General features: G+C 38.3%; 1 protein-coding gene across 3 annotated transcripts in view; it reads right to left on the bottom strand.

The window, feature by feature from the left end:
* Nucleotides 1-2,914: 2,914 nt before the first annotated feature.
* The window catches only part of ube2e3 (ubiquitin-conjugating enzyme E2E 3 (UBC4/5 homolog, yeast)), a 42,787-nt gene continuing 17,841 nt past the window's right edge, over nt 2,915-27,860 (bottom strand). For 2 of the 3 annotated variants that reach the window (XM_042336000.1, XM_007890100.2), the window contains 3 exons: nt 6,331-6,463; nt 4,536-4,683; nt 2,915-3,548 (listed from right to left, as the gene is read on the bottom strand). In XM_042336000.1, coding sequence (XP_042191934.1) covers nt 3,451-3,548; nt 4,536-4,683; nt 6,331-6,463 — 379 coding nt within the window. In that variant the 3' untranslated portion in view covers nt 2,915-3,450. 3 annotated transcript variants of the gene reach the window in all.

A 27,860-nucleotide genomic window follows, 5' to 3' on the forward strand; every position in this document is an offset into this window, starting at 1 on the left:
AGACAAAGGAGAAAATGACTAGAGGACATGGGATGATGGATTAAAGATTTGTTAATGATGCAAAACAAGGGGGGGTGGGAGGGGATTACAACAAAGCAGGGGAATAGAGGTGTTAGTAATGCAAAACAAAGGGAGGAAAATTTGCAACAAAATAGGCAGACCAGAAAGAAAAGGTGTGTCTGGGACCCAGGTGATGTGGTAATGGTCACACAAGAGGGGAAGGGGGAAGGTGAGCGGTCAGAAATCGTTGAAATCAATATTGAGGGCAGAGGGCTGTAAGGTCCCTAGCAGATAAATGAGGTGCTGTTCCTCGAGCTTGCGCTCTGGCTTATTGGAACAGCGCAGGAGACTGTGGATGGAGAGGTTAGAGTGCGAGTGGGAGGGAGAGTTGAAGTGGCAAGAAACTGGAAGCTCAAGGTTTGTGCATGTGGACAGAACGGAGGCGTTTGACAAATCGGTCGCCCAATCTGCGCTTCGTCTCCCTAATGTAGAGACCACATCGTGAGCAGCGAATGCAGTAAATTACATTGGTGGTAGTACATGTAAATCACTGTCTCACTTGAAATCTGTGTTTGGGGCCCTGGACAGTGGTGTGGGAGGAGGTATTGCATCTCCTTCGCTGACATGGGAAGGTGCCGTGGGGAGGAGAGCAACTGTTGGTGATGAAGGAATGAACCAGGGAGTCCCGGAGGGAACGGTCCCTTCGGAATGCTTAAGAGGGGAGGGAAAGATATGCTCAGTGATTGGATCACGTTGGGAGGTGCCGGAAATATCGGAAAATTATTTGTTGGATGTTAAGGCTGGTGGGGTGGAAGGCGAGGACAAGGGGGACTCTATCACCTTTCTGGAAAGAGGGGGAAGGGGTGAGGGTAGAGTTGCGGGAAATAAGGCGGACAAGGTCAAAGGCCCTGCCTACCACAGTAGTTAAAGAACAAAATCTTATTTATTGCAAACTTCTGTCTGAATATTCTGCTCTGTTATAACAGACTTCTGACAAGCAAAGATCATTGATTCTCAGATGAATCTGTTCAATCCAATTTAGGAACTTTAATAAAACAAACCTTATTCAGATGATTTTCATTAAAAAATGTTTCCCTAACAATGAGATACTTCAGGTGATCCAGAGAGAGAGAGAAAAAAAAACTTACATATCAAACCATAAATAGCTTTATGAGAATTTAAATTGCTCACAGGATCAATCCAGGAATTGGACGGAATTGAAGAATTCATCAGCAATCTTTCTGCTTTCAGCTTTTTTTCTCAAGGTTTTTATTCCACAATACGTTTTTTTTAAAAATAGCTGCAGTTACACAGGCATTTTCACTTACAATACCTCTAAGCGACAATGAGCATTATAAATAGAGCTTGAATGTAACCAAAGTAACAATTTTATCAAGAATGTTAAATACATTCATAGCCTACATTGACGACATCCAGCATATACAATTTGCACATCATTAAAGAGAATCTTCACAACACCCCCAAGTACAAAAATGCACAGGAGCAAGGCCATCTCATATTGGTTTTGCTTACACCAGGCATTGTAAAATCCACCTCAGACTTTATCAAAACACAGATAACCTTCCAGTACCACTGGTGAATTTTCTTTGGATTGAAAAAAAGTCAGTAGAAAATATACCTCCTTTACAGGAGGTCAAATTGTATTTCATGCATACATTTGAGGAAACGAGCAGAGAGCTGGACTTGTTTCCCATGGTGAGTCTCCTCCATATTCCCGTTCATATGGATGCAAAAATAATGCCAAATGCTGACTTAGACTTGTGCGATTTACAGTTATTTGAAGAAACAATTACTATTTAGCTGCAAAATGCTTCATATTTAAATGCCTAGTTACAATGATTTGATAGCAAAGAGAACAAAGCCAATGCAGTTTCCATTCACTGCCATTAGTTATCTTTTGTACACTTTGAAAGTGTACCACGGCATTGTATTGACTCAGTGAAACTTGCAATTCAAAACAAGTCTGCATTACTATATTTTAATGGCTGCAAAACTAAAGAGAATGCATGGAAAAAAAACACGGAAGCTTCTTTTGCCCCAGTGGGAAAAATTCTGAGGAACTCCCATAAAGTTTGTGTGCTATAAATAGGAATCGTAAATAAAATGACTATCATGTTAACAGCAGTTTCCAGATGTAAAATCTCCCACTTAATTATACCAAATAGGGCTATTAATACCACTGAGGTTTGACAGGAAGGATGACGATTGCCACTATAAACTTGGATTAGAACGATTTATAGAATGGCACAATTAGATGAGAGATGTACAGTATGTATACATTTGTTCAAATCATAACTTTAAATAATTTCTAAGACTATAGTTTAAAATAATTTGATTTCCTTAATTACACTCTACATTAGGCTAGCAACAGCAAGAATACAGCTAAAGCATTTGGATGAAAAGGTTCGCTGAGTGACCAAAGTATTGTCCAGTGATGGTAAAATGTCTCTTCAAGTGATGAAAGGGAAGAAAACCTTTTAGTTTTGAGTTTAGTATTCATTGCTTGCCTCCAATGCAATCTGTAAAACTCTTAACATTATAGAAGCTAATGTCCCCCAATGGGGAACCTACAAATTAAATAAACTGGATTATTCTGCCATAATTAGCCGGTTTTGAATTTTATATACTGTTACACACTTGGCTGTTTGCTAAAAGCAATGTTCAAACCAGATTATTTCCGGTCATCTTTTAACTTGTTCATTTTCAGTAATTATTTCTATAGTATGAAATGTATGATTCAGCCAATGTGCTACTGTTTCAAAAATGCACCACAGATGTATTCCAAGGAGCGATTAACCATAACCGTGCACACCCACACACACACGCACGTCTCTTGGCCTATTCTGTTCTCCCAAAAAACACAATAGTTCGAAAAATAAAATAAATAAATAAATAACCTGGGAAACAAGTTTATTGTCTTTTGAGATGATACATCAGGTGCTCATTATTTAGAGCTACAAAGGTTTAAATGAAATCTCTTCATTACAAATTGACAAAGGTAAAACGGAGCACACAACAGCATGTACCACATGATTGAAAATGGAACTGGGTTTAATACGAATGCCAAAATTCTAATCATCTACAGCTATTATCAGATTTCATACAGATAATGGATTAGGCTAAAATGCACCATAATATTTGGTTGACTTGAGGAACATTTTCCTTTTACATCACAAAATACATTTTGATATCCCAAAGAAGCAGACTTGCAAGTAGGCATTTAAACATAACTAATCTACTGCTACAAAGATCTACTTCAATAGCATTTACCTTTTACAGGGGCTTATCCCAATCTTCAGAGGATAAAAGCAGAGATTAGAATCAGTATAACATATACACAGAAGTCCGTATTGTAAAGGCTATAAAGAATTGTTGCACATTGTAAATAATGCCTCCTGCTCCTTTTCACAGCACAGGAAAGAATGCAATTTATGTAGCGTATCTCTTGGTCCACTGTCTGGCTATCCGGTCATGTTCTGCTCTGTTGGTCAAATATTGGGTTGCTATGCTCCCAACTAGTGGATCCGCTGTAAAATGGAAAGAATGTTTGATTAAAGCCATAATTGAGACAAAGAGTTTGAAGATACTCCACCTCCACCCTGCCCACTTGTTACATTTCTTCTTTTATTACCCATCGTTTTCAAAGACATGATAAATTAAACTGTCAGTTTAGCAGTGATATTTAATAAGTCATTTAAAATCTAATTCAAAAATGTATTGGAAGAAACTGCAACCTGGTTATTTTGACAGAGGTTAATTAACATATGGTCACTGGTAGCAGTACCTTTCAAAGAATTGAATGAGATACAAAGATTAGAATCTCAGAAACATAAGCTCTCAAACAGGACAAACATGCCACCTACACTATAATGCAATCCACTCAGATATATTAATCAATATTCAAAGATGAAGTTTACAAAGAGTGACTTTTAAAGAATTAATTGTCTTTTTAGTAGCATTTTCTGTACTTACATTGCACTCCTTATGGTAATGATTGGGAGAAAAACTCAATCATATGAAAGATAGTTCTTTCCATACCAACAACAACAACAAAATTACATTTGTATAGCGCCTTTTACGTCAGGGGGACGTCCCAAGGCGCTGGGCAGTCAGAGTTTCAGACCCGAGCTGGGGTTCGGCATTGCGGAGGGTGGAGGGCAGGTGGGGGGGGAAAGCAGGGGATCGAAAGCACAGACGAAGATTTTATTCAAGATTTTATATCAAACATTTTATTCAAGACTCAAAACTTTCTGGAGGTTGAGGACTATTCTGTAAGTTAAGAACTTGAAAGATATGCAACGATATAGTAGAAGAGATGGCCACAGTAATCCGGATAGAAATTGGGAATAGCAGAGAGTAGTTAAGGCAATTAAGAGTGATTACTAGAAATAGTAATGTGATCATCATGTAGGATTTCAATTTCCCAGAAGTGATCAGGTCAGGGATAAGCAGCGTGGAGGGGTGAATGCATAATAAAAAGCCACAGGTTGGGTAATTCAAGAGTATTTATTTACCTGGATTGCAGTCTGTCAGGAGCGAGCAAATAGAAAGTAGAACCTTTGAAATAGTCAGAGCTGGGCTCCAGTTATCTTTCAGAATGTCCAGACAGATCACTCCCTGACTGTTGATGTTGCAGTGATAGATCCTGGTCCGGAAAGTTACCTGAAGACAATATGCAAAGGTAACCATTGAATTCTACTTGATTAAATGTTCCAACTTATTATTTATTACATATATATATAGAGAGAGAGAGAGAGAGAGAGAGAAAGGGTTTGTAAAGCAAGGGAGGTCCAACAGATGGGAAGGCTCAGTCTTGGATGGTGCGATGGAGGGGGCAAGGAATGCACAGCAGGCTCGGGTTTGCCAAGTGAAAAGGCGCGAGCAAAGGAGTGGGGTTGGACGTTTACGAATCAATAAAAACAATGCTAGAAATGCAAAGCCAATCAATCAACACCTTAAGGAAAAAGATGTGCTAACATTTCAGCCGGAAGCCTTCACCGGGGAAAGAGTAGATCCCTATTCAGCAGGACAGATTTCAAATTAGAAAGCTAGAAGATAGGGATTAGGAAACAATCCTTCTATTTCAGAAACTCAAACATCAGCTAGTTATAAAGACCGAACAAAAGATGCCTTCTTCAAATGCATTCAGCTTCAATACCATTTAGTGGGCAGATTTTGAGATTAGAACCAATTTAAAGATGGTACAAAACAGTATGTCGAAAAGTACCATTCTGGCCTAAAAAATCTACAGAAAATAAGAGTTCAAACATTGGCCTGCAGTGCTGAGAAAGACTAATAACTTATATTTGAATCTCCATTAATTTCAATGGGGCTAACTTTCACAAATGAGATGACAGGTAGGTAACAAATTCCATATTTAAAATCAGGATGTTGATTACAGAATACCATAACATTTTCAATAAAAATTCCAGTCATTTTTTATTGAAAGAGTTACACATTAGTTTTTGCAACTTAACACTCAAATTACTTTCAATTCTTAAGGAATAAAGCACAGAATATTGGACCTCATTCATGTACTGTCATATTGAATGTATTTCCCACTGTAACCAGATGCTTGAAAAATTAAATCCTGCTGTAAATATAAATTTGCACAATCTCTACAGGGTCTAAATGTCGGAATTGGAGAATCTTAAAGATCGACATAATTAAATAACATCTTCACGGGCTTCAACTATAACAGTGATCAATATCCATTTGTTTTCTCCAATGTACTTTTGGGCAGCAGATGGAAAGGTAATGGTATTAAGTTAAATATAGTGAAACTGATAACTCGTCACCCCAAGGGAAATAGCTCAAATGACTACTTATCTGTGTCGACTAGTTATCCACATTACAGTATCCCAAAAGTACAAAATACCTCAAGAGCCAGGATACTGAAAGTGAATGACTGGTTATGTGAAGTTGACGACTTATCCCAGGGGTGATTTATCACTTTCACTGTATTGCTTTCTACTGATTTCTGTGGCAGCAACCAAAAATGATGAGATTGTGATATGACTGGACAAGCGAACAGATTACATAGTAAGAAAACGTTATTTATCCAAATATTCTAACTTTCAAAGTTTAGCAGTGCAGGGTGGAGAAGTGTTATAGACTTGATTACTTAGCTGAAGACCAAAGCAAAAGCAAAACACCTTTTGAATAATGCACAGATGTAACCGTTTTGAAAAAAATATGAATCAAGGGTATTTGTTGGTAAGCTAAAATGTAAGTGCTCCACAAGTGCGATGACCGTGACCTTTTGAAATACATTCATACCACATACATTTAAACAAAGCGTCATATTACCTTTGGTGGTTTGAATGGATAGTCAGATGAGAAAGTGATGTCCAGAAAAAAAACACCGCCTTCATAAACTGACCCAGGAGGACCGAGTATGGTAGACCGCCACTCGTATATGTTGTCTCCTTTTGGACCAGCACTGCAACAAACCATTTAAAAAAAACTATGTTACGTACATGCCATTTACAACATTTTAAAACCGTACAGCCATATTAACCCCTGAGGTGCTGGCATTCATTGTTCTGCATTGCTAAGCGCCCAAATCATAACATTTACAACACAGAAGGCAACAGAAGGCCATTCAGCCCATTCTGCCTGTTTTCCCAAAGAGCCATTTAGTCTCCCTCTCCTTCTCCCCATTGCACATGAATAGCACAAATGATTAGAATAAAAAAGCTGTTGGAAATGTCATCTTACACAACTGGATGTGATAGCAATGACCTGGAGGCATAAAGTCTGTGGAATCATTTTGGAAATTCAAAATGTAATAGAACGTAGAGCACTTTCACCAGGAAAATAAGCAATGGTACTGGTACAATTTTAAACATGATATAGATTTCCCACATTGTTGAAACAGTAAAAATAAGTTTAAAAGGTACGAGACTTTCATGCACCAGAATTGTGCCATTGAGAATTGTGAGTCAATCCAGGAAATTCAATCCAAATTTGTATACAACAGGAACTAATCTAATTCTCTTAAAAGCAGAAGGAAGTTACTCGGAACAGTTATTTTGATGATCCACATATAAACATTTGAACTCAAACCCATCTCTTGTAGATGTAGAAATAACAGAAGCCTTTTGTTAATGGGCACCACCTTGCCCCCACTCCCAACACTACTGCTACCAATGCTCAGTATAAATACTCCTGGCTGGAAGACGTGGCCAGCTCTTTATCAAATTCCAAGTACAGTATTCCAAGAGAGGGCATGAGGGTGGGTCATCCATATGCAGAACCATATCTCAATTCTGCCTCATTGAGATAACAGACGTGCCATATAATGAACAATTGCACTTCATGCTTCAGATCTGGTCCTCTACATACAAATGGTTGTTAGACTACTTAAAGTGTTTTTCAGTGAAAGAACTATTATTATTTTTTTCAGTGAAAGAACTATAACTATTAATTGTATTAATTAATTAATAAAGACAAATCCACCTTGTTGCTCAGTGAATTAATGGAAATTGTTGGCCCAAGCAGAGTTTCTTGCCTTCGAAAGCACATGCCAATCTGTTCTTTTCAAAATGTAAAAACAAATGTGAAAGTGTATTTGACTATTTGGAAAGTCATGGCATATAAATCAAGCACACAAGTTTATTTGTCTTATTAAAAGCAATATATTTTCAGAGAATGAAACGCAACCTGTGCCTAAAAAAAAAATGTCTTTACATTGGATTTAACTTGCACGGATCACACACATTTGAAATAATGCTTTGAGTGGAGATCTGGCAAAAATGTAGACATTAAGAGTTGGAATTGGGAGTAACCCTACTCAAAAGGAGACTGAATAGTATGTCCACATACTTTGAGCATGTTTTCTAGTTAAACCTGCAAGGAGCCATGGAAACCTTAATCATTTGATGGGAGTTTCTCCCTGTATCCATTGCAGCAAACCTCCAGGTAAAATTGGTCAGCCACTTCACAGCTGCTTGTGGATCACTGCTGTGCATACATTGGCTGCCATGTTTTCCTACAGATAGTCATTACATTCTACAGTTAAAATCTTGTGAACCCCTTTGAGACATCCTCAAAGACGTCAGTGCCTTGGGACGTGCCTCGATGCGAAACGCGCTATACAAATGTAATCTTGTTGTTGTAAATGCGCCTTGTTAAATGCGAGTATTCTTTTATTATTTACTGATTCCTCACATTGGCACAACTACATTTTGCTGTATTATCAGAAAAGATGTCAGTGGCATAAAATATGTAAAGCGTGAAAAGTTACAAATGCAATATACCACAACTACAATGGCAACCAACAGCCTGTGTGTCATAGGCTGGGCCAATAGAAAAGTGTGAAAATATTTGCCAAAAATTGTGGGGAGATTTGAACAAAAGGTTCGGAAAATGGTGGGGGAATTTTTTGCAGAAAATGGCGGGGAGTTGATTGGTGCTATTGAGGTACATTTTACTGCTAATCTACATTTTTTAACTTTATTGATAAAAAACTAAAGATGAGGAAATAACACATATTAGATTGTTGCAAAAAAAATATTAATTGCTTCTTTGATAAAAACTATGTGGCTTTTTTTTAGGGGTGGAGAAAGGGGGGACACCAGCGAGGCTACAGGAGCTCTCAGCACCGCGCAAAGACCCAGAGAAAGAGAGACACACACACACACACACAGAGAGAGAGAGAGAGACATACGCAGAGTGACACACATACACAAAAAGAGAGTCGCACACATTCTAAGAGAGAGACGTACACTCACATGGAGACACTCGCAAACACAGAGAGACACACACAGGCACACCCACAAAAACATACAGAGGAGAGGGAGGGAGACAGACATACTCACACAGATAAGAGAGATGCACACAAACAGTGAGAGAGATTGATGGACAATTGTACAAACAGTGAGAGACACACACAGACACATATAGACAGACATACACACAGACAATCATACACACTCACACTCTCTCTCTCGCACACACACAATCACAACAGCGGGGCCTCTGAGTGAAGTTCATTTGCCCCTTGCTCCACACCACACACGCACGTCTGGAGCCGCGCTCTCCCACAGTGACCTCAGGTAAACGGTCAGGAGGCTTGCGGGCCAGAAACTACATTTGTAGTGGGATTGTAGTGAAGGTGGTTGTTTGTAGCAGATTCCGCGGGGAAAATGTACCCGCACTTTTCTATTGGCCCAGGTCATAGGAGACAGACTGGCATCAATCCACATTGCTAGCCAAAAACTTACTTGAGGTCACAAAATGCCGAGGACCTTGAAGAGGTTCTCTGGCAAGAAGCACATGAAGAATCTGGCTCCGATACACGAGATTCTGAGGAGGTTCTAAGTGCTCATTGTGTAGTTTAACAAGAACCCAATCTGTTAAGGCAATTCTGGGTAATGTTCGTTAACCTTAACCATTATTATCTGGGGACCTGACCTTAAGAAACCAGTCAACCAGTAAGAAGCAGATCGGAGTACCCTATTCTGCAGGGTGTAACTGCAACCACAGAAAGGCACTTTGTTTGCACTTACAGCACTAAAGTGACAATTTTTTTAATCAGTTTATGCGACTCACTTAACCTTCAGCCCACAGCTGAAAACTCCCAATATGTGTTTTCCAAGGAACCCAATTAGAGAGTTTGCAGTTATGTTCTGGTGTATTTCCATAGTTTTAAAAAATGTGCATTTTCAAACAGTTGCACAAGATTCACACCCTTTTTCGGGCAACATTACGTGTTAAATAAATAATGAAATTCAATTTGCAGTGCGACTCACTGACACACAGGGTGGATTGGGAGCTCAGAGCACTTGGGAGTTTGGAGATCATGTTGCCCTCCACAGGGTCTTAAACAGAAAGATCTGGGCCCAGTTGAGTCATGTCTGGTCCCATGATCTCCTGAGATTTGCATGTTTGTGTAAGGGTTAGTGAATGTACATTGAAGGCCCACACAAAACTCTCAGTTTTCAATTTTCAAACCATCTCTGTGCACAGTCCTTATATTAATCACTTTCATTGGCAAACATTTCAGAAACGTTTCATCCGGGACCCCTATGGGAGCGCAGGATTACACCAAAGCGAATCTGGGACAACCTGCAGGTCAGGGGGAGGGGGGGAAATAAAGGGAGAAATGGAGACATCCCTCATCATTCTGAGAGAAGGCCGAACCAGCATATGGCTGTGCCTGGGCAGGGATGGGACCACTGCTTGCTCATGTTGCTTCCAGCACCTCCTACCAAGAGGTCTGGAGACTGGGTCATTCGTGACCAGAAAATTTACAGTTCTGACACCATTAATTCTTCAATATCTGTGGCATTGGTGGTATCAAGAACAGATATTCAGAGTTTCCCGTTTTGTTGCAGGGAGGTCATGAAAGACATATACCAGTTCCTCTCCAGTCCTCTCCTGGGTGGTGAGATACTGTTCATAGGAGCCATGTAGAATTCATCTGCATCAAGTGGAGGGTATTTTATAGGGTTATTTTATGTTGCAGAAGGCAGATTCCAGTAGGGTTAATTTGAGCAGAAATACGTTGGTAGGATAACGAATCCTGTTGCACAATGTGCAATATGGGGACAATATTCTCAAAGGGCAAAATGTGGTCCTTTTAGAGCGGATTGCCTTTTACAAATTAAACTAGTAAAACATAACTTGGCCAAATAGGGTGGATTTATTTTGGTGGCTGGAATATAGAATTACCAACCAAATATAGCTATTACAATATTTTCTGCTCTACTATTTCCAGATGCAGCATTGTGCTAAGCATTTGCCAACCATGGCTATTTCAGAGACTGTGAGCTATGATATCGAGCACATTAAAATCTTTGCTTATGGTTTTCATTGGTATTTGCACAGCCTTCTGTCGCCAAGAAATTCAGGTTAGTGCATTTTCAACAGAAGCCTCTTTACTTTTAAATATAAATTCATAAGAAGTGAGTAGTTTCCCTACTCCATACACCTGATAATAATCCCTCAAGATAAAAAAAATAAATTGCTCACTTCAATTCACAACTATTTGTGGGACACTGCTGTGTGCAATTGGCTGCTGCATTTCACCCACAAATATACAGTCAATTCACTTACAGTATATTCTGTGAAGTGCTTTCAGAGGTCTAGAAGACATGAAAAGGGCTATATCAAATGCAAGGATTATTATTATTAAGTTTACAAAAAGCATTAGTGGTGAATTTCAAATCTGAAATCCTTCTTCCTAAACTTTTAAGTTCTGAAAAAGCAAAAATTGTAATTGTGAATACAGGCAGACCAAGAGACTGCATTTCATTACACGAGGTCATGAAACCAGCTTCTGTGTTGCAATGCATAACTCAAACCAGATAAAATTCCACACCGTATTATCACTAGGTGGTGCTGTAATCTATTCCATTTGCTATGATCTAGTCCTTGATAGAAAGACCACCAAGCACACTGGTGTTTTATAGATTATAGATTAGATGATACAACAGGGTCCACCTGGAGGGACAGATGCTGCATTCATTTTATCCTGATCAGGCCGGGAGCACAGAAAAGACTCAAATCAGAACAAGATACTGTTTAACAGCAAATCACAGCTTTCCTATAACTGAATGCAGGAAAAACTGGTTAATTTGTGTTGGTGTGCCAGCACAGTAATCTCAATGGTATGGATTCCTTGCCTCAAGGCAAGGGCAGGCCTCGTAATCAGCTGTGCAGCCAGGGGAAGGCGGCGAGAGTAGTGCACATACGTAAGCATATATGGGGTGGGATATGGGAGGCCTTCCTGAATGGAAAAGTTTCAAATGATCATCCTTCTGCAAAATAGTTACATAGTATTATTGTACCACAGTGACTGAACAAGTTACGAGTCACTGCATTATCACACACAGTGATCACTATTGCATGCACCGCTGCTGAAGTTTTGGAGCAGTCAATTTTTTTTCCGAGTCTGAGTTGATAAAGGCAACATTTGCAGCAGAAACGCCATGACTGAGATAGCATCACAGTAGTCACAGTTATGCTTTTAATGAATTCAGAACAGGCGCATTTTATAGCAATTTTTCTGGTTGAACATAAGCTCTAGATTGGAGTAGTTGTATGCTGCAGCACTTCAGTAGTTACTACACATGTATTCAAACCTCAGTCAGCAAAGCTGTAAATACCAAAATACAGTGGAACCAAATTACTAGAAATCTCTCATTGTAACAATTGTTTCTTTTGTCCCAGTGGAATATCTATTACAGTCGACAGGATGATTCAACCTGGATACAAATCATCCAGAGCAAGTTATTGGTCTACAGATTCTCAGGACTCAGTTGAACTGAGTTTGGGCTATACTGTACTGTACTTACAATCAAAGTGTAAAGGAGGTCTGACGTTAGCTTGAAATGAGGAAACCAAAAATGAAAACAAAAACGCGACAGTACCACTACATCAGCCAATGTGGGTCAGTAGATTTATACCTAAAGAAAGCCCCTTTTATGCTCTTTTTACCGTGTAAGAGTAACAATACATCTCAAAAAGAATCAATTTTCTTCCAAGCTTTTCTCATCTAAAAGGTATTCCAGGCCAGTTCAATTTGTTCCCTCCACATCCACAAGCCATTTAGCATTGCTTTAATATTATAGCCCCTCCTCTTTCCCAAACCTTCATCCATCTGCCTCATTCCTCAGGTATGTACCAGTCTATACCCACACTCATTCATTTTTTCCAGCTCAAAAGATCACCCGAGTAATCATCCGCTCTCAAGCTGTGTGCCCAGTGTTGGTGATCCCCATTTCAGAACTGTTGGCAGATTGGGTTCATGCCAAGATCATAACAAAGCTCACTAAATCATTAAATCAGAGCTACCAGTGTTAACCACAGTCAATGTATATTTTTTTTATTCAGCAGGAGAAAGGAGTCCCACAAAATCAGAAACTGGTTAACTGGTTATGTATGAATAACCCACGAAGCGATCATCCATTAATTTTTCTCCACTCCGAGAAAGGAAGCCTTCATGAGAATTCTTTGTCAAGTTACGAACTGTTGTGTATAAATGTGTTCACATCTATTTTACATCAAAATATAAAATTAACAAGATGCAAAATACTGCAGATGCTGGAAATCTGAAACAATCTGAATCTGAACCATCCATAGATGCTGCCTAACCAAAGCAAATTTGAAAAATGAATTTATAGTTAATAAACAGTTCAGTGCAGAGATTTTCCATAGTAATTCCAGCCCCCTGGATGTGCTATACAGTTGAACCATAGTCATTTCATCATAGCATCAACCAGAAGCATTTGTATTTTTCCTGGCATTTGAGTTTCTTTTATTAGATCTAAATATTGCATTGTCAAACAGAATATTTGTTGCAACTGGCATGGAAAGCTAACGATAACTGTAATCAAGTCCTGCAGTTGGGATGGTAGTTTCAAATGCCACACTGTAATCATACATATTTACTTGATGGATGTTATTCACCCATTTCCAAATGAAAAACGAAACTCAATATTTTAGTGATGTTAACAGCAAGACATCTCTCCAACCATCTGGTGGCAAGAGTGTCCAATTACATGGTCCAGCAAATACATAAGCTATCTTTAGACAACTGGCTTCCTCCCCCATTCCTCCCCCATTATAAGCTCCAATACCCATATTGAAATGCACCTTTCTCTTTTAGAATTTGGAACTAAATGGTTATAAATTGTGTGACAAATAGTTTAACAACATGTGCCAGAAAATGCTAGACATTAAATACTATTACTACAAGAAAGTCAACAGGATGTTCCTCCAAACAATCAATGCAAATATTTGATTAACTGGAATAAAATGTCAAAAGGTCACAAGTTTAATCCCTGTTCTGGTCTAAATTCATTGATTTCAGTGAGCGAAGTTACAACTGGTCTCAGAGTCCAGGGTTATTGAGGGGAGAGAAACAGCCACAGTTCCTACTGGAAAGGCTCATGAAATTAGGTTGTGCTGCTATACCCCTACTTACTAGACTCAATATCAAAGTTAGGACATAAATGTCCACTTGGGTGATATAGGGTCAGGCGACAACGCCTGTGGAACTGTGTTTCAGGAGGAAACTGACTGGCTTAAGCAGAAACAAGAAGAAAAAAATGTTTACATGACCTATTTACTTTCATTTTTTATACTGTGAATGTCTCAACTATTTTCTGATCACAGTAATCAACTCTTCATTCAGTGCACAGAAAAAAGAAACACAAGGCCAATACATTTGACAGACTGAATATCCATTCATCCTGTGATGGTGACAGTCAAGGTCTTCGTATCAAATTTTTAAAGCCACTGATGCCTTCCAAGTCACACCCAGGACCAAAAATCCCACTTGAACCTGCTGTCAACTATGCGTAACATATGAAAGATTGAGACGGTAACTGATGCCAGATTAAACCTCCAAAAGGTGGAGCATGCATTAAAAATACTCTTATATCGAGGTTTAAAGAGAACTCTCACAAGGTTTTATTTTGGTAGAGAGGGAAAGTCTTCTCTATTAAAACAAACCTAGACTAATAAAATCCTGCACAGCATGAACATAGATTTCTGCTGGCAAAGGAGTTAACAGGTCTACTGGTACTAATACATTAGAATATACAGCACAGAAACAGGCCATTCGGCCCAACTGGTCTATGCCGGTGTTTATGCCTCCTCCTGCCCTTCCTCAACTAAGCCTTCATGCATAACCTTCTATTCCTTTCTCCCTCATGTACCTATCTAGCTTTCCCTTAAATACGTCTATGCTATTTGCCTCAACAACTCCTGTGGTAGCATATTCCACATTCCCACTACTCTCAGTGTGAAGAAATTTATTCTAATTCCCCCATTTGATCTATTTGTGACTATTTTATAATGATGGCTTCTGGTTTTGGTCGACCCCAAGTGGAAACATCTTCCCTACGTCTATCCTATCAAAACCTTTCATCATTTTAAAGACCTCTATCAGGTCACCTCTCTTTTCAAGAGAAAAGAGTTCGAGTATGTTCAGCCCTTCCTGATAGATATCTTCAATATAAAATTACACTTGCATAGCACCTTTCATGTCGGGAGGACGTCCCAAGGCGCTGGGAAGTCACGTATAAAAAGGTATTCAAAAAATGATTGCTAGAGTTTTAACTGCAAGAATCACACAGTTAAAATTTCTGTCATTTTGGTGTGTCATCAGAGTAAAAATTTAAAGTTTTCCTTTTTGGGAAGCTCCCACATCAGGAATAGATACTCAATTTCAAACCCAGATCTCAGAGGCAAAGGACTGCTACTCATTGCACACTTACGCTCAAACAATATTCATTTTTAAATGTTAAATTATGATGTGTAAAAGTTACAATTATCACAGCTGGAATTATTCAGGATTTGCTTGTAAAAGAGAAAAAGAACAAGAGAAAGAAAACTGAATTTGGCATATTCAAGGAACCTACATTTTAGGTTTGAAATCTTACACAGAAAAAAAACCTGTTTAAATATGCTTAAAATGTTTTTTTAAAAGGCTACAATGGTATGTGTTCATTCCCCAACAGAGAGTGTACAGCATCACACACCACTTGCAAAATTCAGATTGTGCTATGATCACAGAATGCCTAACAGAGCTGCACATTCATGTGTTTTTTACTTCCACAAAAAAATACTTAATTTCATATGCAGCTTTCATAATCTGTCATAATCTATATTGATTTCAAGTTTGGCTTTGCTGCTCCTAATCAACTATTCACAAGGGAACTGAACTATTTTAAAAACTGGTTTGGCACATTTGGGAGAGTTTTATTCAGTAGGATCAGTTGTGTGGATACTCTTGTTGCAGGACTAGACGGGTGTGAAATTGCTCTTGGCTTATAAACATCTGATAGGACTTGACCTGAGCCCTACTTTATATTGATTAATACAATTGGTATCAACTGGATAATGTGATCAGGCAAAGAAAAAAATGTAACTGAGTATTCTGCCCATCCTATAACCTCAGCTGGATACAAGTCCATAAAGCTGATACTTATCTGGAAAACCACAACAATGATCATTACCAATCTCGCAACCATTTCCCAATTGACATGTAACTCTGTTCCTCATCTCTAATCCTGTTACCCACACAAGTGAAGATTGTTCACCTAAGAGCCTCGGCAATGAACGTCAACAGACCACTCAACTTTAGAGTGCATCACAGCTGAACCTACCTTTCCTCACCTGGCTGCCACACATATGCACCACCAGTCAATGCTGAGGAGGGACTAGGAGCAGGCAACTTGGCTGGTATTAACCTCCTTAAGCGTGAGAAAGGCAAAGGCCCATCAAACACTTCATAGGCTTGGATTCAAACTAAAGAGCTCTTGGTCTGTAAGTTGCAGCTCTATCTTTAGAATGAGTGAGGTTTGTAATCTATAACCACAATCTATAAATTGTTTACTGCAGCATTTTACTTACTCGAGACCCAAAATACTCTTGTATGTAAGTTCATAATACTAGATAAAGAAGCCACAAGGTGGTCATTCATTTACTGTAATAATAATCCTTGCATTTGATATAGCGTTTTTCACATCTTCTAGACGTCTCAAAGCGCTTCACGGAATAGATTGTAAATTTAATTGACTATATTTGTGAGTGAAACGCAGCAGCCAATTGCACAAAGCAGTGTCCCAGAAATTGTGGATTGAAGTGACCAATTTATTACTGTTTTTTTCTTGAGGGATTATTATCAGGCATGTGGAGAAAGGAAACTTGCCCATGGTTTCGCCCTGCCGGGAATCAAACTCAGGTCTCTCGCTTGCGAGGTGAGCGCTCTCAACACTGAGCTACAGGACTCCACGTACTGATGGATAATGGAATGAACCTGGATGGATCTAGGATTTCAAAAATGACCACAAATCTTCAGCAATACAAAGTGAATTTGTGTTGCACGCAAATACTACATGCAACCAAGCTTCTGCATTTAAATACTTGGAATCTAAAACATAACATAAAATTCAAAAAGAAACCCAATTTCCAACAAGACCATAAAGAAATAGGATTAAGCATACTGCATTCAATCCTGTTTTATTCTAAGTACACACTCAAGCTATTTACACCTCTCTCCTCCCTTGACATCAAGCCAAGTTATCTTTCTATTTGTTGTCAAATCCAAGAGGCATCTGATTGTATTACATGCAAAAGAAAAAAATAGTTTACTGCAGTCATTTATTTAGAGATTGCTGGTTGCTGCCAAGGTATTTAAGAGCCCACAGGACAGCAAGCTATTTTGGTTTTGAAGAACTCAACATCATCCATGTAATGAACCACAGTATGCGATTGTTTCAGCAACCAACCATAAAATAGCATAAGTAGGAGACATATCAGTGATGTTATATCACACAACTGCCACTACATAACATGGCATGAATTTTAGAACAGTTTAAAGCACTCTTGGCTGCCTTTTGGAGGGCCCACCATTGGTTGGCGGGCTTTCAGCCAATTTGCCCCCACCCTCTGGAACTCCATCCCGCAGTCCCTCTGCCTTGCCCCCTTCAAGACCCACCTCAAGACCCTCCTCTTCGACCATGCCTTCGATCACCCTCCTTCCCCCCCCTGCCCTCCATCCTCCCCGATCCCGACTCCCAGCTCGGGTCCGAAACACTGATTGTCCAACCTCTTGGGCCGCCCTCCCGACATGAAAGACCCTATACAAATATAATTATCTTGTTGTTTGCCTATCAATAATCACGTACAGGGGTTTACTGTGGCATAGCACATGACCATAATGAAATTCTCAGTTGGTGAAACTAATTTCCATGAAGAAGCAGGATTTTCAACTTAATTTACTTGTTGGCATTGAATTCTTCATTTGCCGTAATCATTTTAAAAATAAGTACCAAGTAGTATGCAATTAAAATGTTTCTGAAATACTGTAATACAAGAGAAGGGATAAAGATTGCTCCAGATAGAACAGGACAACCTAAACAAGCCTGATGCTAACAAAGGCTGCAGCATCTTCACTTCAATGTCCATTCCTGTTTAAACTACACATTTCAAGTCGAATATTACTGCAGTTACGATTATAAAATGACATTAGTGTGAGAATATTGGGTGGTACACCATAACCGGTTTGATTAACTAAAATACAATGTATGGCAGACAAAAGTTTTTTAAAAAAATAACTACTGTATTTCTTTTATAATAGTATGGTTGAATTAACTAGGTGGAATATTCATTGTGCAGGATTAGTTGCAGAAGAATACAAAATGAAAGTGCAAAATGTCTGAAGCTGGGTTTGCTAAAGAGGTGATGACTTCAGAACAATTCTAATAGTTGTGAATAGTGAAATATCACAGCGCTGCCAAACCACACACCTGCATTTTTAAAACAAAACCCAACCTCAAGATCCATAAGGGCAGTCAATGATATGCAGTCCTTTCATATATTTTTCTGATCTACCCTACCAATACATCATCATTACCACATAAACAGGTTAGAAGAAACTTATGAAAAATACAGAAGCTTAGAACAGATGACCACAGATATCACAAGAGGAAATAGTGAATGCTATAGTTCAGCCAAGAGGGTTTCTTTTTATTAGCTTTACCACAAGTCCTACTTTGATGTGCAACTGGTCACGTCACAGTAAACAGGATTGGTGTTTGGTTAATCAAGAGGTTAATGTTTGCTCCCCAGGCTTTTCTTTTGCTTTCTCTCCAGGGTCCCCTTTTGATATTTAGCCAATCGGATACACCGTTTTAGTCCAAAACACGAGTTATTCCAGGCTGGAATAGTAAACTGCAGTAACCAAAATAAGGGGATATGGTTGCTAAAGCTAAAAATTAGGCAGCGAAGCTGTGACAACTGCTTTCAAAATTCTGCATTCTAAATGGTTGGATCATTAAAATTCAATGCTTAAAAAGAGGAAAAGGAATAATGTATTTTATTTCAATTCTGCTTATTCATTGGAACACAGTGCAAGGTTAAGCTCCTCTAGAAACCAGAATAAAAGCAACACTTTATGCAGGATCAGATTACAGCTGTCATGTCAATTTGCCTAATGTCCTGCTCTCACAGAACATTGTGATGAATGAATCACATGATCCACAAAGTTTAAAGTTAAATTCTTCAAGAAAGAAACCACTTATGTTTTGAACACAGCAGCTTTCAGAAAGATAGATCAATATAAAAAGGATCTTAATTTTTTTTAAAAAAGGGACAAAGTCTTGAAATGCAATCTAGCACTTTGCAACTTTTGCCCAAAAAATCATGTTCAGCATCTCACAGAACAGGCTGAAAATACAAGGAACTTCTAGCTCTAAATGTTTATTTTGCTCAAAAAGATAAAATAAATATATTCATTAAAAGTGAGTTGTTAGTTTGAAATCGAACAGATGCTTCTCATTTCTACTGCTATACGGAAGATTCTCCTGAACTTTTACGCTACTTCATCTGCTGCTTTCAACATCCCTTAATCTCAATAAGCGCTTCATTTCTATAATTACCTAATTATGCCCTAGAAGGATAATTCATCTGTAATTATTTGTAATAGTTTATACATTCCTCATACACGTGCAGAATGAATCCTTCTTAAATTGTCTACTCAGTGTGGCAATCGTTTTTTCTTAAATATTTTGAGATCAAGTACACATTTGCCAGGATAACTGATATTATAGACCTTAAAATACTGTTCAGAATCTCGGGTCAATCAAAGCAAAGTTAAGTACACTTTCCTTTCTCCATAGATGCTGCCTGACCTGCTGAGTGTTCCCAGCGACTTCTGTTTTTGTTTTCAGATTTCCAGCATCTGCAGTACTTTGTGGTTTGTTTAAAGTTAAGTATATACATATACGTATATATATTTTCCAGTCTAGATACATCAATTTATTTTTAAAATCCAGGTAAACAGGCCTGAGACTTAATTTCAGACATAGTGCAGGCTCTTGTGCTATTCCAGCTAATATCATAATGAAAGCAAGATTAGCCCAGCATCAACACCACAACTGAAAAAGCTACATTGACATTAACCTGTCCTGTGTATATGGGGATCGAGGACTAATTGAAGTAGGACACAGATCTCCAACAATGACTGGCAACATCGGCCTCCAGGACGAGATGTATCTAAACTATAAAGATACCATTTTCCAGTCAATTGGTAGCCATCAAAACCACATTTTTCTTCAATCTAAGATAAAGCATCGCCTTTTCACCACTACATGTACTACATTCATGTATCTGGCTCAAAGTGAGCAAATTGAGGAAAGTTTTCAAGAGGTTGAAATTGAGTGACTTCAATTCATTATCCAGTTGGAAAATGTTGAAAATTTGCCTCCAAATCTTGAATTTCAATACACTTAGCAAATTCGATGCACTGTAAAGCAGTTCTGCAACCCTGGGACTGAGTTCATTTTTTGGCTGGCTGGACTTCTAATTCAACCAAGTCATGAGAGTTCAGTTTCTACTTGTAGCATGTCTCCCATGACCAAGGGCTTCACGTTTGTTCCAGCGAATAAAGAAAAGAGGTTTCAACTTCTATTTGAGCACAATTCAATTTATACTCTGATACTGTAAAGATAAATTTATTCAGAATCTAATGTGTTCAGAATCTTAATCACAGCTCAATTGCAGCTTGGAGCGACAGCAGGTTCTGCCCTATGATTCCCCACATTGCAAGTTCACAATCTTAATTGGGCCATCACTTAGATACTTAATTTTAAGTGCCCTTATCCTTCATAACAAAACAAGGATCACTGGAAATTGCTGGCATGATTTCAAAATTACATTTACAACCTCAGTATTTGAAAGTACAGGTGTAGTCTCTTTCTTGGAATTCCACCCAGTAAAGTGTACCAGATTATCAATAGAATTTTAAGTCCAAAGGTCCCTTCAGTTTATAATATACATTATATATATAATAAACTGAAGGGACCTTTGGACTTTTTAATATATATATAAATAATTACAATTATATACACACACACAGTCCTTCCAGAATAGTTTCAGAATAAAGGTGTTGATTCATGATTTTAAACTTATCCTCCATTGAATCTATTGCACATGGAGCTTATCTCAGCACTATTCCCACTAAATGTTGCAACTCTTCGTTCAATGTTTAGTTCAGGCAAAATTCCATGCTGTAGTTTATAAATTTATGGTAATGCTTCCAAAGAAATAGAAAATAGTCATTTTTGGTCTCTTGGGCGATAACATGATGAACAATATGAATTATTTCTATGCTTAATTTGTTAGTTTTCTGAAATGAATGGACAATGTGAGGTGCTGTAAAGATTCCTAGTCTCCTGGCATCCAAACTCCCCAAAGATAATTGACTTGATGAGAGATCAGAATTCTGCCAAAATAGCAGAGCATCGGAACAAAGCCAAGATACTGAACCCCCTCCCACGACTTAACACAATGTTGTGCGATATACTAAAGAAAATCTTATTCTTTTTAAAAAAAGTCGAGCTAAATATTTATTCCAGAAATACATTTTTAATAATCAGATACTCTGGTAACCGGGATTACATCTAAGCAAACACAAAACCCTATCCATAGTTGGATATTTGCACAAAGCAAACTAGGATATTCCATAACTGGTAAGAACATACAAATGCATGGACTATGAAAAATCCATATGGCCCAACAAACCCAACCCCATGACACAGACCACATAAAAGCCTTGCTATGCGTTCCCCTAACTATCTGATTTCCCAGAGAAAAGTTCCATGACAATATTTAATTCAATGCCTTCTGAGAATCTGAAGTAAATCAGATGATTCACAAGATAATCCTCAGCCAATTGTTTAGTTATTTCCTCAAAACGATTCCAATAGATTTGTAAGGCACAGTCCATCACTTCTATTTCCATGCTGACTGTTCTAAATGAAATCTGTATCCCAATTGATTTAGCCAACTCAGAAAAAACTTCTCGTCTGAATGACAGTGGTGGCCAAAGTGGTGCACTGTACCATTGAGGTAGCTCAAATATACAAAAACTATATTTAGTACAGTACATATTTAAATCCTACAAAGGATATTTAATGCACCCATAGATATTTAGAGTTTCAGACAGTTATATAATGGGGTACTTAGAAAAGTGTTTTTCCTCAAAGCTACGAGTGAATAAAATTTAAAAACACATTAAGTCAGTCAGAATGTCAAGACAATTTATTGATTTTCTTGCTGGATTGCTTTTTCCCCTCAGATTTCTTCTTCACTCAGACTAATCTTCAGCCTCAAGTGAGTGGGTTTTACTTTCTCCCTTTGCCTATTGCAACACATTCAGTAAATGTTACTTTAAATTATATGGAAACTGAACCATTGTGGAGTCCTGTAGCTCAGTGGTCAGAGCACTCGCTTTGCAAGTGAGAGACCTGAGTTCAATTCCAGGCAGAGGGCGAAACCTTGGGCAAGTTTCCTTACTCCACACAGAGCCTAATAATAATCCCTCCAAAACCAAAAACAATAATAAATTGGTCATCTTCAATCTACGACTGTTTGTGGGACATTGCTGTGCGCAATTGGCTGCCGCGTTCGCCCACAAATATACAGTCAATTCACTTTACAGTGTGTTCTGTGAAGCGCTTTGGGACGTCCTCCCGACGTGAAAAGCGCAATATCAAATGCAAGGATTATTATTATTATTTATTGATTTCTTCCAAACAACGAGCAGTTTCAAAGTGCAACATGGTGATCAAGAAACATCACTGAAAAATATCCCTGAAGAAGAGGTGGACAGACTGCTGACCCTCTCAAACAAGAAAAGCAGGAACCAAGAAAAGGAACAGAAATTCAGCAAGCAATTTCCCTTCCTTGGAGTTAAGCCATTTCATTATCTACTTATACCCCAAGCTATTCAATGATGTGGGTTTTATAGGGAAAACTAGTGTGTACCCAAGAGCTGCTCCATTTCCATACAAATAGGCACTTTGTACTGACCTGCAGCAAAATCCAAACATACCAAGCTAGGAAATGTAGATCTGGCATAAATACTTAAGTAAATATCTTACCAATCTTTCAGACTTCAACTAAAATCACAGCACATAGTGGTTTGAAAAAGCAATCATATAAGCCTTGAAGGAAGACTCCCAACTCTGGTGTCCTCAACGCTACTCAGTCCAGTCTGCATTTAAAATGGAACTGACAAAGAGTTTGCAGACTGTGTAATTTTTGTTTGGCAGCAGACAGGCAAGAAAGATGACAATGATAAAAAGAGTGGAGAGCACAAAACACCAAAGCACCTAACTGGCATGCAATCTGGGTGGCTATTTAGCACAACCACATACATGCTCTGAAAAGTTGAAATATTGAAGAATAATGCATTCAAATTAATCTTACAATCTCCCATGGGCAGTCAAAGATCTTTCTGGATGGGAACAATATCAGTTACAGACATGAAAAACCCCACAGCTATTAAGGGCAGTAAACAGATTTGCCTGTTTTTCCTTTCAGTAAGATGCTCTCATTAGTTTGGAATTTTGGTCTCCATCAGTTTTAAATGGAAAGAAATATTATACCATATATAGCAACAGCTTTGCCAATAACGTATATTTTTATAAGTACACCCTTAACTGTAGACAAAACCTGGGTGAATCATGTGTGGAATGAATATAAAAGGCAATTGGAAGGTCAGAGTTAAGGCAGGGTTGGTATTTGTGACTGTAAGCAATCAGGTTGCTGATAGCAAAAACGTGCCAAAAGAGGCTGACTGATGTATGGAAGCGACTGTGACAACCATATGGAGATCATAAGAGATGACTAGATTTGCTTTGCAGAAACTGCTGCGGGGATAGACCCATCAAGATAAGCAGGTATTCAGGATGAAATTCAATGGAGCCGTCAAATTCTGTAACTGGGCTGAAGAGTAAACTTAACAGTTCCAGACCGGATATCGGAAAAATATGAATTCAGAGATTTTCCACAAGTGACACTATTGGTCGTGCAGAGGATCTAAAACTTGTCTTTGCAGAAGTTCCTGAAGGGCAGACTGGTGAAGATGTGGTTGAAGATGTTCCAGGACAGCGCAAGCAACCAGATTTGGTGTCCACTTGCTTTAAAGCCGGTTTCTCGCAGTAGTGACTCTTGGATAATGGCTATAAGCAGAAACCGACTGTAAAGCAAGTGGCCTGAAGAGTGAGTTATTCTGATGACTCAGCAGTCCACAAGCCAAGGTTCAACCCCACTTGATCTCAAACATTTTGACTGTTCACTTACGTCAACTAAAAGACTGTAATATTCATTGGGAATATTATACTAATAAATAAACCTGATTGACACAAACAGACTTCAAATAAAAACAGATCAAGGGATCAATGGGGAATATTTCCAGCAATGTACAGCTGTTTTCAGGAGCTAGCCAGCTTTCTATTAGTATGTCTCAAAGAAGAAATCAGGAAATGTCTGTCTGAAGTTGCAGACATACTATCTGAATAATTTTCACTTTTCTGATAAACTTAAATCATACAGCTGCTCAAATTCTTCTTGGAACCCTTTATTAATGTGAATATATAGAGCAATGCTTCACACATTTCAAAACTTCTATTAATTACATTTAAACGTCCTCGTTTCCAACGACAGTAAGCCCTTAAGCTTTCCTCACACCTTAGATTCCTCAGTCACATCATCTTGCTCTCTCTACACTCGCTCCAGGACAATATCGTAGCATTCTTCTTGGGCCAATGGTGACTCATACTGCATATAGGTTTGAACAAGTTCCTTATGCAGTAATATCCTTTTGATTTTCATTCCAATCATTGTTAAATCAACTCCATATCTTTATTAATCATGTTCACTGGAAGCCTTCAAAAAGATTCTAGAAAATTAAGTGGAAATTCATTTTAATCCACTTTAATCCACTTTAATGCAAATGTAGGGCCAACACCACTAACTCTTTTTTAGATCATTATGTAAAATATGGGGACACAGTAATACAAATAATCATCCTTGTATTTGATGTAGCACCTTTCAGGTCAGGAGGATGTGTCAAAGCACTTCACAGGTTTTACTGCAGAGCGTGGTGACTATTTGAAGGCAAACACACCAGCCAATTTGCACATGGCAACGTCCCACAAACAGTCAATGAACAATGAACTCAAGAGTAATGAAGGCCAGGACACCATGAGAAACTTTTCAAAAATTCACACTGAACAGGCAAACGTGACCTCTCTTTAATATCGCATCTGAAGAACAGCACCTCTGACAATGCAACATTGTCCCAGCACTGTTTTGGAGAGTTAGCTTTAGACTGTGTGAGTTCAAAGTGCTGGTGTGGAGCTTGAATTCAAGGCCTTTGGACTTTGAGGCAAGAATATCAACTGATACAATCAAACCATGATATATACATCAATTCACAGAAATATCTTGATAATGTTGCTACCAAGATTCAATTCTGCCCCTCACACATTAAATGATACAACCTAACTCTAACCCAATAATGAAACCTGGAAACATCCCGTTTTTGCCTGAGTGTGTGTTCCATCATACTTCAGATCCATTCAGAACAGAATAAATACGAGAATCTTTGACAGATACTACAAAGCTGCGACACTGTCTTCAGGTTCTGACAGCTTCATAAAAACAACAGTTTATGTTGTTTCTAGTTGTTTACAATATCATCTGTACCCCCTGAAAACATGACATGGAACACGTAGGCTGGAATTCATTATACATCAAAAGATTCAGATGTCAAGCCATAAGACAGTGCTGGTGTGACAGGCTAAGAGGCATTTTCCTGTCAGAAGGGACTGGCTGGATAGATTATCTTGACAAAAGCTGAACTGTGCTGCTCCTTAGCAATTTAACAGTTGAAGAGAATCTAATACAAATTTGCAACAGGTTGAGTTGATGGGGCAGTTTTATTCTGTTTCCAATCTTTTGCAGATGATTCCCATGACTTCTATCAGGGCAACTTCATAAATAATAAGCCAAACATAGGTTTCCTTGTAGAAGGCCAGGAAAGCATCGCATAGTTCTTTCCATCCCAACCCTGAAGCCTTCAAAAATGGTGTTGTACAATACCTTAATAGACATTAGTACCAATTACTTAACAACTGGTGATCTGGTTTCCAAAACATTTCATTAATACTTATTTCTAGTAGGTCTTTAGGTTTCTAAGCATACTAACATGTGAAGCCACTCTTCATTATCCCAACCTAGAGAGGGATGTGGTTTGTATAGATTGATTTTCATGGAAAATTGCTTGTACTTTCTGAACTAAATTTAATTAAAATTTAACAAACAATAAGCATGGGAATTATTCTAATTGGGATAGTGTCAGAAACAGTCGGAGGATCAAAAGGCCATAATTATTCCACTTAGTGTTGCTCCATCTGAGGTGCTTTCTCCACAAGTGTCCTGTTCTATCTCTCACTTAGTCTATAATGTACTTGAACATAAATTGACCTGTTCAGTTAACTGAACATGTGAACAATATACTCTAAATGCCACTGAAATCCACAACCATTCAATGTGGCGTCTCCAACCCAGACCATCAAATATTTTCAAATCCTAAATGTAAAAATTAGAATATCAATGAATGGATACTCAAGAGTGACGTTTTCAACCCTTCAAAAGTACCTACAGGGTACCTATTTTTCTTCTGAGTGTAAAAGCAGATTGACGATCAAAGATGGCAGAAACAAATGGAAGATCAAAAGGCCATAATTATTCTGATAATGTTGCTCCATCTGGGTTATGCCCAACATAAAAGCAATGGAGCACTTGAAATTAGGTTCTGTGAAATCTCAAAGCCCTCTCAAGTAACTTGAAATCTTATCGAAAGGGTCAGGTTATTACCTCACCTCTGGGTACATGCTATTTTGCAAGTGAGAGACCCGAGTTCAATTCCAGACAGGGCGAAACCTTGGGCAAGTTTCCTTACTCCACACACCTAATAATAATCCCTCCAAAAAAACAAAACAATAATAAATTGTTCATTTTCAATCCATATGACTGTTTGTGGGACATTGCTGTGCGCAATTGGCTGCCGCGTTCGCTCACAAATATACAGTCAATTCACTTTACAGTGTGTTCTGTGAAGCGCTTTGGGACGTCCTCCCGACGTGAAAAGCGCTATATCAAATGCAAGGATTATTATTATTATTATTTTGAGTTCGGTGCTGCAGAAGTCTAAAATACCACTGCACCCCTTCACTTCCAACATTTAATCTCAAGAATATAGTGATCAAATGTTTTGCTTCACATAATTCATGGGAGAATAAATGAAATCCTATGATTTATTGATAATCTATTCAGAGCTGAGAACATGAGCACAACTTCTCAGAGACATCAAGGATATTTTAGTGTGTACCAAATGCCTCTTTTCAGATGTACATGTACTGGAATAAAATCAAAATGCTTTTAATTAAAATTCAGTTTATCACATTAATTTAGAACTTGCTGACATATCAATTGCATACAAATTCAGGTTGAAATATATTCCAAGGTTAAAAGGCATATTCAATCTTATTTGTAAAATGGTTTAAAATTAGAACAAAATATTTATTTAACAAGCTCATTAAAAAAAGACAGCAGTACACCACTAGAAATTTGCAGATTTCAATGTGAGACAAGATAGCTGCAATTGAGATGTCATCTGTAATTACAATTTTATGGCTTCTTTCTCTCTTTCCTCCTCTCCCCCACCCGTCCCTCAGATATTGCCTTGTACACAGGGTTTCACTGTGGCTCGTGATTCATTGGTGGTTAAAAATGTAACTTCTATCCTTACACTTTTGGCTTATATTTATGTAACGTGGTTTCTCCTTTACATTAAAGTAGTTGGAAATCCATTTGTTTGTATGGAGTATAAATATCTTGCAACAGGGCATGATCAAGAGCAGCTAATAGTCAGAGTGAAGGGCCTTGCTTCTGTAGCAAGAACCTATGGTTTTCCCTCCTTAACTGGGGCGTTGAAAACAAACTATGGTGCCCTAATGCCATCCAGGCTT

Source organism: Callorhinchus milii, unplaced genomic scaffold (genome assembly GCF_018977255.1).
Source record: "Callorhinchus milii isolate IMCB2004 unplaced genomic scaffold, IMCB_Cmil_1.0 Scaffold6, whole genome shotgun sequence".
NCBI classification, from domain to species: Eukaryota; Metazoa; Chordata; class Chondrichthyes; order Chimaeriformes; family Callorhinchidae; genus Callorhinchus; species Callorhinchus milii.